Genomic DNA, 18,213 nt, shown 5'->3' on the forward strand with positions numbered 1-18,213 from the left:
AAAAGAGAGGGGAGAGATAAAGAAAAAAGAAAGAGAGAGAAAGAAATAAAGAGAGAGAGGGAGAGAGAAAGAGAGAGAGAGAGAAAGAGAGTGGAAGGGAGAAAGAAAGACAAAGAGTGAGTGACAAGGAGGATGGAAAGGAAATAAACAAGTAGAAAGGAAGAGAAACAGAAATAGAGAGAGAAAGAAAGAGAAATAGAAACACAAAAAGAGTGACAGAAAGAAAGAAAGAAAAAGAAAGAGAAACACAGAGAGAACGAGAAACAGAAAGAAAGAAGGTAGAAGAGAGGAGGCGAGAAAAGGGACTGAGAGAAAGGACAGAAGAAAAGATTGAGAAAAAACAGCAAGAGACAAAGAAAGAGAAAAACAGAAAGAGAGAGAGAGAGAAAGAAAGAAGCAAAAGAGTAACAAAAATGATAGAAGGGGAGAAAGAAGAAAGAATATGAAAGAAAGAGATAGAAATAAAGATAAGGCAGAGAGAAAGAGAAAAAACAAAGCAAGAGAGTGAAAGGAAGAGAGGAAGGAAGGAAGAGGGAAAAATAGAAGAAAAGGGAGGGAACGAAAGAAAAAAGGGAGAGCAATGGTAGAAGAAAGAAAGAAGGAGAGAGAAAGGAAGAGAGAAAGAAAGAAGAAAGAGAGGGGGAAGAAGGAAAGAAAGAAGAGAGAGGAAGGAAGAAGAAAGAAAAGAGAGGGAGCGAGAAAGGAAAAAGAAAGAACAAAACAGAGGGAGGGAGATAAAGAAAAAAGAAAGAGAGAGGGAGGGAGGAAGAGAAAAACAAAGAAAGAGACTAGGAGGACAGAAAGAAAAAACGAAACGGAAAAAGGCAGAGAGAAAAAACAAGTTTAAGGAAAGAAAAAAAGAGGCAGACAGACAGAGTGAGAAGAATGAAAGGCACGAAGAAAAATAGAAATTAAAAGAGAGAAGGAAATGAAGGAGATAGAGAGAGAGATAGAGAGATAGAGAGAGAGAGAATAAAAAAGAACGAGAAAAAGAAAAGAGAGAGAGTGAGGGATAGCAAGAAAAAGTAAAAGAAATATAGGCAGAGAAAAAATGTGTGTGCGCGTGAAAGAGAGAGAGAGAGAGAGAGAGAGAGATGAATTAACGTAAAAGTGATTGAGCGAATGGAGTGAGCAAAGCTCTTCTGAACTGTTCTTTTCTCCCCCAGCTATGCAACAAATTAGGATGGAAAGGATCGGGCGGACGCTGGGATGTGCTTCCTTTAGTTCTGTCCGCCAACGGACACGACCCGCAGTTTTTCCCCATCCCGGAAGACCTGTTGCTGCGGGTGCCGATTAGCCACCCCAAGTAAGTACGCACCGCTCTCGTTTCCTCTTTCCAATTTTCTACACGCAGCCCGTCCCACTCTAACAACACTTCCCTACATCCCAACAAAAAAGTTAAGGAACACTTTTGGAAATTCCCAAAATCACACCCTTCGCATTTCGATGCCAGCGTTCCGATCATCCCTTGTTTACAGAAAGTGTGATTTGTGGTGAACCTCGCGACGAAAAAACTGGTTTGGGTCGTGTACGGCTGTCATAGCAACCGCTGAACCCTCGATTTATAGAGTCGCGGGATGCTAACGGGTCTGAGCCACCGACTCGCCGAGGTCATTGACGATAAAAATTCGAAAGTACTGTAATCGCTTAAAAATAAACTTTAGTTCGTTCACAGAAATAGGCAGACGCCATTAATTAAGAATTTATTGACATCACCACCCCAGTGAATCAAATCCCCTTTGATAAATAACCCCATCCCACAGATAAAAAAAACAACGAAATCTGTTAGCAAATAAGCGCAGAATTATTTGTGTCTGTCTGTCTGTCCGTCATTTTGTCACGCTCTTTATCGTACCGTAACGAGCAGCAGAAGACGCTGCTATTCTTAGTGCCGTTAGGTGTTTAAGCAAACTGTGACAGTTTTCTTAGCAAATGTTCTTAATATCGAGGTTACGCAACTTCAACGCAGACGACTAAAAAGAGAAGCCAGCGTCTGTCTAAGATTTATTTCTTTGCCGAAATTTGATAAATATTTATTAATGAAAGTAGGTTAACGTCTTAGTCACTATTGACTAAGACGTTAACCCCACCTAAGAAAATTTAAGGAAATAAACTAATATTTAGTTTGTGATTTCCTTATGAAAGAAAGAAGATGACAGCAAAATTAGCAATCTTACAAAATGGAGGTGAAAAGGAACTCATTTTCTTTCCACATATGACTTTAAATAGTCTTTTAAACAACCTGCTTCTTATTTGTGTTCCTTGAGATTACCATAGCAACCGCTATGCCCATTCGTTCACCCCTCGCGATTCAAGAAAGATCCTGGATGTTCCTTTTATGGATGTGCAATGTCAATGCCTTTTCCACTGCCTTTTCAGTGGTCCTCCAAAAAATTCTCTTAACGGTCGGTAGAGGTGGTGACTTAAGGAGACATATCTGCACTATAAGGGTGGTATTCTACAATCTCCAACCTATCGTTGATTTTGAGATGATCCCATTCTTCTATTTGGGAATTTATTGTTTTGAAAATAAATTTTGGTTCTTTCAAAGAAAATTGGCAGCTAAAATTAATTCACAGACGCTGTTGACATCATCACCCCTGGAACGCTCAGTTCAGTTGGTAAATTAACCTCATCCTTCAGATAAAATAAATAGGTAATAGAGCGCAAATACAGAATAAATAGAATTATTTGTGTCTGTCTGTCCGTCATTTGGTCACGCTCTTTGTAGTAATGTAAAGTAGCACACAAGCAAGGTTTTTTCTTCGGAAAAAAAGGGTTTTTCTTCCAGCAAACAGACAAACTGACCAGAGAACGCACGCAATTTGTTTCTGCCCCGTGACCGGTACTGGCGCCAAGTACATGGGGTTGTTGGTTGTGCCCAGTAACTATTATTATAAGAGAGTTCCTCAGTCAATTTTTACTATTGGTTGAGGAACTCTCTTACTGTCCTACAGGTGTTCAGGATCGTGGCTTTTTGGGGTTCCATATAAGTGTTCTCTGGGAGGCTTATTGTTGCTAGGTTCTTTTGGAGGCTCTTTGGCACCATGCCGGTGGTTGAACCGATGGTCACTACTTGTCCCATATGCCACATATCTTTGACTGCCTGTCTTAAGGCTGAGTACTTCCTGATTTTTTCTGGAGATTGCTGGTGTTGGGCACTGCTATGCCAATCAGGTAGGTATCCATTTCCTTCTTGATGAGGTTTATGTGTAGTCTATTCTACGTGATCATCTTGTCTGTTATTATGGCACGGTCCCAGAATGGTCTAAGATTAGGGTCTCTACAATGGCCTGGAGTTCGTACTTTTAATATACACTTTATTAATCTTTACTCTAGCTTCTGGCAATCTAGTCGAGTCTGGGTGATCACCCTAGCCCCAGAAACAATCCTGCTGGATTGGATTGTTTCTGGGGCCAGGTCGCATCATGGATACGTGTCATCTCTCACTCCGGGGTCCTTGGCAATGTATTCCCTATTGTTACTGGTGCTGATTACCTGGTCTTGGATGGCGACCATGAATCCTTTGGTCTCGGGGAAGAGCCTTCCATTTGTGAACCAGCATTGGAAGCCACCTTTTTTATGTAGTCTTGATGGATCTCGTTGAGGTGTCTTCCATGGAGTGTCTTCTTCATCTATCTCTTTGTCTTTGTTTCTTCTGTCTATGTGAGTGGTGTATCCTTGTTGAGGTTGTGTGCCATTTGTCTATCTTTCTTATGGCTTGGTAGATTGGTACAGTGTATTCTTGGAAGTAATCCGTCATGTTCTTAATCGCATTCTTCTCTTGTTCAGTGAGGTCACTCAATCCCTGTGTGTCACTCAATCAGTGAGGTCACTCAATCCCAATGATGGATTACGTTAGTACTGGGACTGCATAAGTGTTTATGGCTGTGACCATGTTCCTACCATTGGTTTCAGCAAGATTTTCAGTCCCTCATGGTATTTCTCAGTCATGTGGTCCATGATCACCATGTTCTAAGTGGTGAGCCTGCACCATCTCTACTCTAGATATATGTAGGTCTCTTCAATCTCATCTGCGGTCTTCACCTGATAGCTTCATCAGACTGGAAGACCTTGATGGAATCTATGGGTATTGCGTTTGTTTGGCCCAAGTTGCATCCTGATGTCATTGCTCAACTCAGATGTAATATGTACTTCATGATTTATTATCAACTGCGACATTAAAATTATCGTTATCAGTTGTGGTAACAACATCATTGATGATGTATTAAGATTTATCCATTATCATGGTAACAGAGATCTCTTTTGATGTCTCTTCTGATCATTGTGTATCTCGATAATACACTGCTCGACAAAATTAACAGAACAAAATGTTTTTCTTCCGTATTTCATTGTGAACAGTGTCCCAGAAGGTGAATATTGGATATATGAGGCATCCTGGACTACATGCAAATTTCGAGTAACCAATAGAAATCGATCTACCACCTCACAGAACCGCACATTATGCAAATTGTTCATGCCTTTGAAAACGCAGATTCCGACCACATCACTTCATTCCCATCTTTTGACTTTCTCAGTGAAGAGTCACGTCTCCAGTACTCAGGATGACAAGACGTCGTGTAGATGATTCTTTGAGATGGCGGGCCATTGGACAATTTGAAAACTGGCAATCGCAGGTGAAGGTGGCCAGTTGGCTTAATTTGTTGTCTCGGCAATGGAAGCAGTTTCAGGAGACAGGAACCATTACAAAAAGAGCTGTCCAAAGTCGCCCGAGGGCTTTCAACCAGAACAGACTGCTGTAGGGCTCTAACAACAAGATGGAACCCTACGATGTCCTGTCGTAGGGATGCATCTTGTTAGAGCCCTACAGCAGTCTGTTCCGGTTGAAATGAGCCTTGAGATGGCTGAGGCCACAGATGAAAATATTTCTAACCGGACTGTGCCAAGAAGGCTCAATTCAAGTGGACTCTATGCATGGAAGCCTATGGTTTGTGTCCTATTATCCCCAAACCACTGCAGAACTCGTCATAACTGGTGTCATGAACAAGTGACTTGGAGCCCTGATACAGTTCTGTTGTCTGATGAGTCCCGTTATTTCATCTGGAGACATCGAGGAATGTGGTACCATCCCTCCAACATCAGAGAATGGGACACTTACGGTGGAAGCTGTGTTCTGGTGTACAGAGGAATAATGATCAACGGCGGCATCCCTCTTCATATTTTTGATAGTTGAACCATGGCTGCGCAGAGGTACCGAGACATATCATCAAACCCTATGTGCGACTTTTTAGGGATGTGGTTGGCCAATATTTTCTTTTCATGCATTACAATGCCACTGCACATAGAGCTGAAGTGGTGGAGGAATATCTTGAACCTGAAGATTCCAACGACTTCCGTGGCCACCACGATCACAGATGTTAGTGTTGTTGGCTGTTGGCGTTCAATGAACCTCAACAGCCAACTTCCTGGTCACTTGGTGAGCTAAGGTTGGGCTGGTGGAAGAACGAGATCGATTGCAACAAAATCTTATAGACATCCTTATATCGAGCATGGTCCACCGTTGTCAGGCCGTTGGAGGGATGATACCTTGATGTCCTCTGACCACATTTGGGAGCATACGTATCGACTTGTGTAATGGGACCTTTTTGGTAATTCTTATACAACCCCTAGAAGTGTTCCTCATGCCTGCCCGAAGTCTCTCGCTGTCTCCTTCATCGTTATTCCATGGTCCCTCACCTTACCAATTGTCCCTCTTCATCGCAAGATGCACGAGTTACACCACATTTCCTACGTGTTCTCTTAATTTTGTCGAGCAGTGTAGAAGGGATTCATCTCTTATGATATTCATCTCGAAAGTACCACCATCTAATGGTCCTTTTGATTACCAACAGGTATCCTTGGTTCAAGAGCTTCGGTCTGCAGTGGTACGGTCTTCCAGCCGTGTCCAACATGCTTTTCGACGTGGGAGGCATTGAGTTCCCGGCCGCGCCTTTCAACGGATGGTACATGGTAACCGAAATAGCCACCCGGGACCTGTGCGACCCCCACCGATTCAACGTGTTAGAGGTGAGCCGCGAGTGGTGTCAGTGTTGTAATTTGGACTCGCTTGCGCCCCAGGGGCCCTGATCTGTGTTTGCTTTGTACATTAGGAAGTTGCCTTACGGATGGGCCTGGACACCCGAGCGCCCTCTACACTGTGGAAGGACAGAGCCGTGGTGGAAATCAATTACGCCGTTCTCTACAGTTTCCAAGTAAGTGGTGCCATCTAGAGGTAACAAATAGAATTATGTTTAAGGAGCTAATTATAGAATGGTTTTGATATTTAAAAAGTGAAAAGGGGGGGGCTTAATTAAGTAGAAATTGAAGCAAACGGAAGAATAAATAATAATTTGATTGGGTTGGAGCGTAAAGCGTCATAATGTAATGGTTGCTAAGCAACATAAAAGCTTGCATCTGATCGAGGACGTGACGTCATTAGGGGAGACTACGATAATCTCACGTTGTATTTGTCCCGTTGATCGCGTCATTAGCATAATGGACATTAAACGCCATCTGTGGGCTGTTCACATTTACAGAGAGAGAGAGAGAGAGAGAGAGATGAATTTTCCAAAAACGGTGGTCCAAATGAGTCCGAGTGGCGAAGCCTCATTATGAGCGTCGGTTTACGAGCATCAAAGAAAACGTTCGGATATTCCGCGAGTTATTTGGGGGGCATGGCGCGTGCCGTGAGTGGAGTGAAGTGGAGGATGATATAAACCGGTGTGCTTCACAAAAATGTTTTCATTTTCTTACTTGTAAAAGAGCACCTTAAAGTGATGACGATGCTAAGAAGGTAAATTGAGGGAGGCCACAATTTGAGACGGGGGACAGAGCGATGCACTCCTTCCACAAATCGAATTATAACATTGTGAGGAGAGCATTTAAACAAATTAATTATAAAGGATTCTCAGTTTCGATTTCATTCTCCCTCTATCTCTGTTTCTCACTCTCTGTTTTTCACCCCCCCTCTCTCTCTCTTATGCTTTTTTTTTTCTTTCTCTTTACTCCTTCTCTCTTTCCCTCTTTTCTCTCTTTCTCTGTTTCACTCTTCTCTCTTCTGCTTTCAAATCTTTTTCATTCTCTCTCTTTTCTGATTCTCACCCCCTCCTCGCACTGTTTTGTTTTCTTATATTTCTGTTTCCCTCTTCTCTCTCTGTGTCTCATCCTTCTCTCTCCTGGTTTTTTCTCTTTCTGTTTTCTCCTTCTCTCTCCTGGTTTCTTCTCTTTCTGTTTTCTCCTTCTCTCTCCTGGTTTCTTCTCTTTCTGTTTTCTCCTTCTCTCTCTCCCTCCTATCTCTTCTGCTTTCAACTCTTTCTCTTTCCCTCTTCTCCCTCTTTCCCTGTTTCTCGCCCCTCCTTGCCCTCTTCTGCTTCTATTTTTTTTCTTTCCCCTCTTCTCTCTTTGTTTCTCATCTATATCTCTTCTGCTTTCAACTCTTTCTCTTTCCCTCTTCTCTATTTCTGTTTCTTGCCCCTCCTTGCCCTCTTCTGCTTCTCTTTTTCTTTCCCTCTTCTCTCTCTTTGTTTCTCATCTATATCTCTTTTGCTTTCAACTCTTTCTCTTTCCCTCTTCTCTCTCTCTGTTTCTCGCCCCTCCTTGCCCTCTTCTGCTTCTCTTTTTCTTTCTCTCTTTGTTTCTCCCTTATATCTCTTCTGCTTTCTTCTCTTTCTCTTTCCCTTTTCCCTGTGTGTGTGTCTCACTCCTGGTTTCTTCTCTTTATGTTTCTCCTTCTTTCTCTTTCCCTCTTCTCTCTCTCTCGCTCTCTCTCTCTGTTTCTCACCCCCTTGCTCTCTCTCTCCTGCTTTCTTCTCTTTCCTCCCTCCTTCCCCTTTCCTCTTTCTCTTTCCCTCTTCTCTCTCTCTCTCGCTCTCTCTCTCTCTGTTTCTCACCCCCTTGCTCTCTCTCCTGCTTTCTTCTCTTTCCTCCCTCCTTCCCCTTTCCTCTTTCTCTTTTTCTCACCCCTCGCTATCTTCTGCTTTCTTCTCTTTCCCTCCTCTCCCTCTTTCTCTGTTTTTCACCCCTTGCTCTCCCTTCTCCTTTCTTCTCTGTCTCTTTTCTCCTTCTTTCTCTTTCCCTCTTCTCTCTTTCCTGTTATTTCCCCCTTTTGTTTGTCTCTGCGTAAGCATTATCTTTCTCTTTCTGTTTCACCCTGTTTTTTTTCTCTGTGCGCGTTTGCTCTCTTTCTCTTTTCGTTTTTTTATCTAATCTTTTCCTCTCTTCTTCTCTAGCTACTGCTATGCCCTTCCGTCTCTCCCACCATGATTCTATCTTTCTGTTTACCTCTGTGTTGTTTGGCATCTAAGAGCAACTTCAAAAATCTGGATTTTCTACAATTCGATCGTTCTATTTCCAATTGAATCTTCCAGTTATTTTCGCCCACAAGGACGGACCGCCCGTTGTGGCAATCTGTCTCTCTGGGGCAAAGCACTGTTTGTTTCAGTTGAATGCAATTAAAAATTAAGACTTTTTCCCCTTCATTTTGATGAAACTCTAATAACAGCACCCATCCCTCATATTTCAGAAAGAAAACGTGACGATAGTTGATCATCACTCAGCATCTGAATCATTCATGAAGCACTGGGAGAATGAGCACAGGCTGCGAGGTGGGTGCCCAGCTGACTGGGTGTGGATAGTCCCACCCATCAGTGGAAGCCTGACGCCTGTTTTCCACCAGGAGATGCTCTATTATAGCCTGAAACCCAGCTACTGCTACCAGGTAATATATTTTTCAATTGCCTTCCAGTTAGCTATTTTATTCAATTTCTTTCCCACTAGAGGGCGTAACTGCACACACGATATCAGTAATAATAAGCCTCCTTTGGATAAGTAGATTCAAATATGAGATGCTTTAATCTCATTTATATTTCACGAAGTGTTAATGAATATGAATGGCAGCGCGTATATAGTAAGCAATGTTCGCTGAGTGCATATTTGTAATTACAGTGCATTAGATTTGACAATCGAGTGCATAAAAATAATATTTATCTTTATCATTACAGAGAAAGATATACACTGCCTGGCCACTTTATTAGGGCCATGGAATTTTGGGATATATTCTTAACTTATGTTTCAGGATCCTCCTTGGAAAACTCATATTTGGGAGAAAGACCGCGAAATGGCGGGAAATGGCCCGAGAACGCCCTCTAGAAAATTTAGATTCAAAGAAGTGGCCAGGTAAATATAAAAATTGATTTATATAAGATTAATTATATTAATTTACTCGTTAATCCTTAAAAATGACGCATGCCTAATTAATGACTCTGTAACCTTTATTTCAGAGCAGTCAAGTTTACGTCCAATTTATTTGGCAAAGCTCTCTCGCAACGCGTGAAAGCCACCATTTTGTACGCCACCGAAACGGGCAGGTCAGAACATTATTCTAAGACATTAGGAGATACCTTTTCGCACGCCTTTAACGTCCAGGTATGTCCTACAATCTCCTCTCAAGTAAACTACATTTTCTACAAAATAAAAAAAAAATAATAATCTGTTGTAATTTTTAGACTGTACCCAACAAAATAGTGGCCCACCAGTCAATGGAGAATCACTGTTTTCAATTAAAACATAAACTTCAATATTCATGGATCCTAATATTTTTGGAATGTAGTATACAGAAAATAACAAATAAAGGAAATATGGCTCAACGTCTCTCCCATACTTAAAAAAAATATTTATTTTATAAAAATTACATTCCAAACTAAGCTTTCACTTTGATTTTTCATTGTTCTGTCCGTCTGTCTGCCTTTTCGTTGCGCTCTTTATCATTACAAAGATATACACTACCTGGCTACTTTATTAGGACCATGGAAATTTGGCCTTAATAAAGTGACCAAAGTGCCATGCAGCTTATGGACTTATTTCTGGTTTCATTATAGGTGATGTGCATGACCGACTACGACATTATTAATCTCGAACACGAGGCTCTCTTGCTTATTGTAACCAGCACTTTTGGTAATGGGGATCCTCCAGAAAATGGAGAGGTAAGCGTTAAGAATTTCAGTAATGTAGAGGATTTATTTAAATGTCTTTGGAGAGAGCAAATCTTTGAAATATAATTTTGAACTGCAGAAGAAAATGCTCTACAGGGGTCATCCAACGAGTTGCCTCGGTCTTGCACTGTTCCAAGCAACACCTCTATAATGACATCGAAATACGAGGCGTCTGTGCCATTTACAGATTTTTCTTCATTTTCTAAAAGAAGTTTATTCGTTTAAAGTAGTGCGAAACCGAGGCAACTCGATAAAAGCTTTTCTTTTTGAATTAAAACGTTGGTTTGTATTATGCGTCTTTATGGTGATTATCCTTCTGTGGTCCCTAGACTCTGAATCCCAAGAGCCCGTTTGAATGGGTTTCGACTGGACCCAGGACCATGAACGCTCTTCATTGATGAATCACAAGAGAGTCTTCAATCAGATTCTACATCTTGGAAAAGGGCAGAACCAGATTCTGTCCCTTTTCAGGATCAGCTGGGCCAAACTTTTAAATGAATGTAGAATCTATAGTGCAGTTTGTCTGTTTTTGTGTTTGTTCCTTAACTTTTGAACATTGTTGTAGTTTTGGGCTAATCATAATTTTGAAAGCAGTTTATTGCAGTTCTAGGGTAGGTTTCCTTTGACAATTGATGCAGACATTGCAGGATTAGATCCGTACGCAACCAAAAAGCACACGTGTCCCCTTATTAACAGGGGCCCTTTTATGTGAACAACCTTTTATATCATTATAGCTCTTTTCATGGTTGTATATCAATGTCCTTTTTTCAGATTAGGTCTCTTGAGGATTTCAGATGAGGAATACTTGGACACAATATTCCAAATGTAGTCTTGAAATTGTCTGGATTTATGACCTCTCCAGGATAATTTCAATAAATCATCGACAGAACACCATGGACTTTCCTGGCAGCCTGTTTGCACTGCTCAAAGAACTTCATATCCTCCCTTATCATAACTCTCAGATCCCTCTCTTCCTCTACTGTATTTGATTCAAGTCCTCCTGAAGGACTTGAATCAAATTTTGGCATCACGCCCTCTATTCTTTATTCAATGTCATTTGTGAAAATCAGAAACAAAGTGGTCCTAAGACGGATCCTTGGGAGACTCCACTTCTGAAGTCTACAGCAACCCTCTTCCTTCTACCCTGCAGCCATCCTGAATTCCATCTAAGAATCTTTCCAACAGTAAAATCATGAGGGATTGAATCAAATGCTTTGCTTAAATCCTAAAATTTGACTTATTTATTAATAATTAAATTAAAATTTAATTTTGATCTGTTGTTTCGAATTCTCTGCATGTTTCGTCTTCATATGCGCTTTGCGTTTATTTCAGGCCTTTGCCAGGAATCTTCAAGCGATTAGAGTGACTGGGGACACGACCCCCGACATAGAATACATCAGGTAAGAATGCTCGCTGTTTTCCCTTAATAAAGCACCACCTAAGGACAATTTACCACCTCATAAGACTCACCTCAACTACTAATTCATTATTCTGACGATAGATGGCAGCACTAACACATACACAAGAACTATCTTCTGGACAGGTTTTATAAATCAAAATTAACAGACTGTACTAAATAATCGCCACGAAGTGGATTTTTTGAGAACTAAATCGATGACATTGCTGTTATTTTTTGTATTTTCTTAGAAGTACCTCCATGCCCTTCGTCAGGATGAACAGTATGCCAACAGACACAACTGAAGATTCCATGTCTTCGCCCACACCAACCATTGACACCGATATTGGACTTTTGAGTAATGTCAGGTATTTATATTTCTTGCACTTCCCATAATCCTTTGAACCCTAATATTCAATCATTCATTTTTGGAGTAGTATTTCTCGAATTCACATATCAATTCACAGGGTAAGGGCAGCTAACTTTCTATGCCCTGATCCTAGAAATCATCAGGTGAAATCATTCCAGGGTACATCCTCTTTAACTAGCCCCAATAAATAACTTCCTACATTTCATCTATTTGCAAAGCTATTTGGGCAGTTATTTGAATTTCTATCACATCTTTGAACAGAACCCTTCTTCCGTGATAAAAACGGATCCTGTAATTGACCACCATCTCCCTTTGCCAACGTGGAACTGGCCAGGACTAAGCTTCATAGACTTGATCCTTATTAGGATCCGGGACAGCGTGCATCTTCTTGGCACATCAGCACAAGATCTCATGTGGAGCCTATGGGACCCTCTTGGGTAGTTCAGTTGGCAGAATCGCCATCCTCCCCACACCAGGTGGAAAAGAGCTGAGTTTGAGTCCCATCGATGACGAGAGGAATTTTTATGGGCCTTTTCCACAACGTGGCTGAGTGTTTTGGTTGTGTTGTGGGTTTGATATAAAAGTTTTGGAACAAAGATTCTGACCATCAATGTGATCCTTTTAATTTTTATAAAAAACAATAGGTGGCTACAAATATTATTTTTGATTTAATCCATTTTCTTTCGCATTTAAGGTTCGGTGTCTTTGCCTTGGGTTCCAGCGCCTACCCTAACTTTTGTTCGTTTGGAAAATACGTGGACACGTTACTAGGAGAGCTTGGGGGAGAGCGAATTTTGAAGATGGCAACGGGAGATGAACTGTGCGGACAAGAACAATCTTTCCGACAGTGGGCCCAAGAGGCTTTTCAGGTAGTGTCAAAGATCCTGTTAAAAATTAAATCAGTTGAAGCACTAAGAAAGAAACATCTCTAAAAATTTTCTTAGAAATAACTAAATTACAAAAAAAACAACAAAAAAAACAGAAAATGATGCCATCTGTTGACGTATTATAGATGTCTAAATAAAGAAGACTTACATTTTAAGGTTTTAATGTGTACTGTAAATTATACCGTATTTTTCTTCTTTACCAATTTGTTGCATTTTCAATTTTGCTCAATTTATTCTATTTTCAGTCTTTCCAATTTTATTGTATTTTCTATATTTTCCAATTTATTGTAATTTCCATATTTTCAATGTATTCATTTTTTGTGTTTTCCAATTTATTGTACTTTACTATCTCTTCCAGTTATTATATTTTCTATCTTTTCCAATTTATTTTTAATTTTCATCTTTTCCAAATTATTCGATTTTTTTATGTTGTCCGACATATTGTTTTCTATATTTTCCATTTACTGTATTTTACAAATCTCGTCCAATTTATTACACGAGTTTATTGTACAGAATTCAGTTTATTGTATTTTCCATCTTTCCAATTTATTCCGTTTTTTATCTTTTCCAATTATTGTATTTTATTTATTTTTAATTTTTTGCAATTTACAAATGTTGTCCAATGTATTGTATCTTCTACCTTTTCAATTTATTGTATTTTCCATCTGTTCCAATTTATTGCACTTTACATCTTTTCCAGCTATTGTATTTTACCAATCTCGTCCTATTTATTAAATTTTACAAATCTCGTCCTATTTATTGTATTTTCTGTCTTTTCCAATTTATTGCATTTTTAATCTTTTCCAATTATCGTATTTTATTTCATTTCCGATTATTGTATTTTATTTCTTTTCCATTTTTGTATTTTATTTCTTTTCCATTGTATTTTATTTCTCTTCCATTGTTGTATTTTATTTCTTTTCCATTTTTGTATTTTATTTCTTTTCCACTGTTGTATTTTATTTCTTTTCCATTTTTGTATTATATTTCTTTTCCATTGTTATATTTTATTTCTTTTCCATTTTTGTATTTTATTTCTTTTCCATTGTTGTATTTTATTTCTCTTCCATTGTTGTATTTTATTTCTTTTCCATTTTTGTATTTTATTTCTTTTCCACTGTTGTATTTTATTTCTTTTCCATTGTTGTATTTTACAAATCTTGTCCAATTTATTTATATTTCAAAATCTTGTCCAATGTATTGTATTTTCCATATTTTCAAATTATTTTATTTTCTACCTTTTCAATTTATTGTATTTTCCATCTGTTCCAATTTTTTGCACTTTTCATATTTTCCAGTTATTGTATTTTACAAATCTCGTCCTATTTATTAAATTTTACAAATCTCGTGCTATTTATTAAATTTTACAAATCTCGTGCTATTTATTAAATTTTACAAATCTCGTCCTATTTATTGTATTTTTGATCTTTTCCAATTATCGTATTTTATTTCATTTCCGATTATTGTATTTTATTTCTTTTCCATTTTTGTATTTTATTTCTTTTCCATTGTTGTATTTTATTTCTTTTCCATTTTTGTATTTTATTTCTTTTCCATTGTTGTATTTTATTTCTTTTCCATTTTTGTATTGTATTTCTTTTCTTTTCCATTTTTGTATTTTATTTCTTTTCCATTGTTGTATTTTATTTCTTTTCCATTTTTGTATTTTATTTCTTTTCCATTGTTGTATTTTATTTCTTTTCCATTTTTGTATTTTATTTCTTTTCCATTGTTATATTTTATTTCTTTTCCATTGTTGTATTTTACAAATCGCGTCCTATTTATCGTAGTTTTTGTCTTTTCCAATTTATGGCATTTATGCCTTTTCCAATTATTGTATTTTATTTCTTTTCTATTTTTTGTATTTTACAAATCTCGTCCGATTTATTGTTTTCGATCTTTTCCAAATCATTTTATTTTCTCTCTTTTCCAATTTTTGCATTTTTCATATTTTCCAAATTATTGTATTTTTCTTCTTTTCCATATATTGTATTTTAAAAATCTCGTCTAACTTATTGTATTTTAAAAATCATGAAAAATATTGTATTTTCCGTCTTTCTAGTTTATTGAATTTCCTATATTTTACAATTTTACAAATTGGAAAATATGATAATCATAAGATAATCCAAAAATACATATTGCAAAATGTGATAATCCTGAAATGCAAATAGGAAAATTTGTATTTTTCGAATCTTTTCCAATATTTTACAAATCTCGTCCGAATTATTTTATTTTCCATCTTTTCCAAAATTATTGTATTTTCTATCTTTTCCAATTGTTGCATTCTTCATATTTTCCAAATTATTGCATTTTTCTTCTTTTCCATTTATTGTATTTTAAAAATATTTTATAATTTATTGTATTTTACAAATCTTGAAAAATATTGCATTTCCCGTCTTTCTAGTTTACTTTATTTCCTATATTTTACAATTTTACCAATTTAAAAATATGATAATCATAAGATAATCCTAAAATACAAATTGCAAAATGTGATAATCCTAAGATAATCCGAAAATACAAATTGCAAAATGTGATAATCCTAAGATAATCCGAAAATACAAATTGCAAAATGTGATAATCCTAAGATAATCCTAAAGTACAAATTGCATTTTTACCAATTTAAAAATATGATAATCCTATAATACAAATAGCAAAATGTGATAATCCTAAGATAATCCTAAAATACAAATTGCAAATTGTGATAATCCTAAGATAATCCGAAAATACAAATAGCAAAATGTGATAATCCGAAAATACAAATAGCAAAATGTGATAATCCTAAGATAATCCTAAAATACAAATTGCAAAATGTGATAATCCTAAAATGCAAACTGCAAAATGTGATACAAATTTATTTGTAAAATACGATTTATTTTATTGTCCAATTTATTTTCTTTTCCAATTTGTCCAATTCATTTTATTTTTCATCTCTTCGAATTTAGTCCATCTTTCCAAGTTTTTGTATAGTCTGTATTTTCCGTGTAATTTTCAATTTATTACACTTTCTCTCTTTTCCAATTCATTGCATTTTACGTCTTTTCCCATTTATTGAATTTTTCCTCCTTCCTAGTAATCAGACTAGGATAACTTTCATTTGAATATTTAACTAAATCCTACGCATTTCTTCCACTAGGTGGCATGCGATGTATTCTGTGTTGGGGACGAAGTCAGTCTAAGTGAGGTCAGAGCCACTCTACATTCAAATACTTCTTGGTCACCGGATAAAGTCCGATTTGTAAAGGTGGACAATCCTGGTGATATCTACAAAGGTACAACTCAACTTACTACCCCATCCATCCCACTTCCTTAAAACAAGTTTCAAAACGTATTGAAGTCATAACCTCTTAACTCTTTTATCCCTAATTTTCCTTGCAGGACTCGCAAGAGGAACCAACAGGAAGGTTCTTCCATGTACTCTCAGAACCAGAGTGGTATTAAATCGCACGGAGGACAGGTAAGGGAATTCAGGATGCTCACCTTCGACTCTTCCAACCGTTTAGCTTTTTATAATTTCAATCTCAATGCGCGTGCTTACCATTTAGCCACAATCTGGTCCTGTACTTAAGAGGACCCAATCCGGGACAGATAGCAACCTGAAGCCTTTCTGCTTTATTTTGAAATAAGAATCTTTCTTTTCTGTTTTTGTGTTTTGACAGTCGAGAAACAATCCTCGTGGAAATTGACACCAGAGGGCAGGAGGCACTCTCTTATCAACCCGGAGACCACGTAGGTATCTACCCAGAGAACCGGAAGGAGCTTGTAGACGGAATTCTACAGCGCATGCGTGCTACTTGCAGCGAACCCGACAGCGTCGTTCAACTCGAGCTCAGGAAGGACATCAGTACATTAGAAGGTACCCTTTTGTTTGGATTGCTTCACACTTAACTGAGTTTGCGACCCAGTTAGAAGACAAATGAGCCCCGCAATACTTTACTTTGTTCTGTGTGTGCAGGGCCGAAAGAAAAATGGACTCCTCACGACCGTCTTCCATCATGTTCCGTGCGTGCAGCCTTGACCCGATATCTGGATATCACAACCCCTCCGGGCCAGCAGTTCTTACGAATTTTGGCTACCATGGCAACAGAGGAGACGGATCAAAGGAAGCTGGAGGTGTTGGCAACAGTGAGTGATCTCCCGTTTGATTTTTTTTATGTCACTCGGGTCACTGGGATGACCTTCCAGTAACCTCCTTCAAATGATCTGTTCGATTCTAATCTTTATTAAATTAGAATTGGATGGATTCTTAATTATCTAAACAAATTTAAACCAAATTATAATTTTTGTATAAAAGAAGTCACTGATTGGTCTCATCCGTTTGCAGGACTCTTCTCGCTATGAAGATTGGAAGTCATTTCTCTATCCTCATCTTCTCGAAGTTCTGGAGGGATTCCCATCTGTGGTTGTAACTCCCACTTTCTTACTTACCCATCTGCCGCCCCTGCAGTCCCGATTTTACAGCATCAGCTCCTCTCCTGACCATCATCATGGAGATATTCATGTAACAGTAGCGGTGGTTAACTATCATACACAAAGTAAGTACAACACATGATCATGTTCTACAAAGTGTCCTCAAGTTCTCAAAACTCTTGTTGAATTAAAAAATTATCTCCTGATCTTTCCCAATAGCCAGTTCTCTCTTTCACAGTTCTCTAGAGCCAATTGGTACACTCTCTAATATCTTTTACTTGGTTCTCAATAAGGATCCAACCTGCATACAAAATTTGAGTGCTGGACCAAAGCGGATGGGGACCACAGTATCGTAAAATGGGTGGTGCCTAACGAGATTTCTGTAGTGAAGGAAAAGGGGAGAGCTTCAGTTATAAGAAAGGGGACTACAGGGGTCTAAGATATTTATTGGACTCTATCAACTGGAGAGACAACTACTGGATATGAGTTCATTATGCAAATTATTCTAAAGCTTCACCATCTGACTAATTTATCCAGAGATTTATCCACACAAGCTAGGGGGAATGGAGTTAAACGTATTTCAGGACGAGCCCTCGTGGGTTTCACAGTTTGTATAACCACCATTCAACCCACACCAGGTGGAAAAGACCTCAATTCAAATCCCGTCATTGGCTCCAGGAATTTTCGTAGGACTTTTTCATAACGTGGTTGAGTTAGTTGTTCTAAGGCACAGTTAGCATGGGGACTACTCCCGAAAACTCGGGTTTTTCTTCCAGCAAACAGTAAATCGACCACAGAACACACGCAATATACAGACATATCATATAAGGCGCCATGTGGCTCAAATTGCTGAAGTGCCTCTAATCCTTGAGGTCCTTGAGGTTATCACAGACATTCTCTCAGATATGCCAGACAAGCGGAACTTGCTACCTGAGAGTTTAAAACGCTGATGGAACTGATATTCGCGTGACACTCAAGTCTAGTGGACCCAATTTCGGCGAAGTCCGGACGGTCTGTGACAGCCAAATCCTCTGCTTGCACCTTCACGATGGTGGGACTGTTAGTAATCCTGGGTATAACCTTCATGCACAAGTACATGGTGGGTGACCACCCAGGTGTGAACCAACGTAAGCAGGGGTCGAGGTGTGGCGCCCACACCACACC

The 18,213-nt window shown here is 38.5% G+C and overlaps 1 protein-coding gene across 1 annotated transcript in view; it reads left to right on the top strand.

Annotated features, from left to right (window-relative positions):
- The window catches only part of Nos (Nitric oxide synthase), an 83,537-nt gene that overhangs the window by 53,923 nt on the left and 11,401 nt on the right, over positions 1–18,213 (top strand). Inside the window, exons 7-21 of the mRNA XM_090370991.1 lie at positions 1,167–1,306; positions 5,853–6,027; positions 6,111–6,212; positions 8,522–8,716; positions 9,074–9,174; positions 9,279–9,423; positions 9,876–9,980; positions 11,322–11,389; positions 11,637–11,753; positions 12,450–12,624; positions 15,776–15,911; positions 16,018–16,096; positions 16,299–16,495; positions 16,595–16,764; positions 16,964–17,174. Coding sequence (XP_090227117.1) covers positions 1,167–1,306; positions 5,853–6,027; positions 6,111–6,212; positions 8,522–8,716; positions 9,074–9,174; positions 9,279–9,423; positions 9,876–9,980; positions 11,322–11,389; positions 11,637–11,753; positions 12,450–12,624; positions 15,776–15,911; positions 16,018–16,096; positions 16,299–16,495; positions 16,595–16,764; positions 16,964–17,174 — 2,116 coding nt within the window. The remainder of the gene's footprint in view (positions 1–1,166; positions 1,307–5,852; positions 6,028–6,110; positions 6,213–8,521; positions 8,717–9,073; positions 9,175–9,278; positions 9,424–9,875; positions 9,981–11,321; positions 11,390–11,636; positions 11,754–12,449; positions 12,625–15,775; positions 15,912–16,017; positions 16,097–16,298; positions 16,496–16,594; positions 16,765–16,963; positions 17,175–18,213) is intronic.

Source organism: Mastigoproctus giganteus, chromosome 3 (assembly GCF_048544385.1).
Source record: "Mastigoproctus giganteus isolate SK-2022 chromosome 3, ASM4854438v1, whole genome shotgun sequence".
NCBI classification, from domain to species: Eukaryota; Metazoa; Arthropoda; class Arachnida; order Uropygi; family Thelyphonidae; genus Mastigoproctus; species Mastigoproctus giganteus.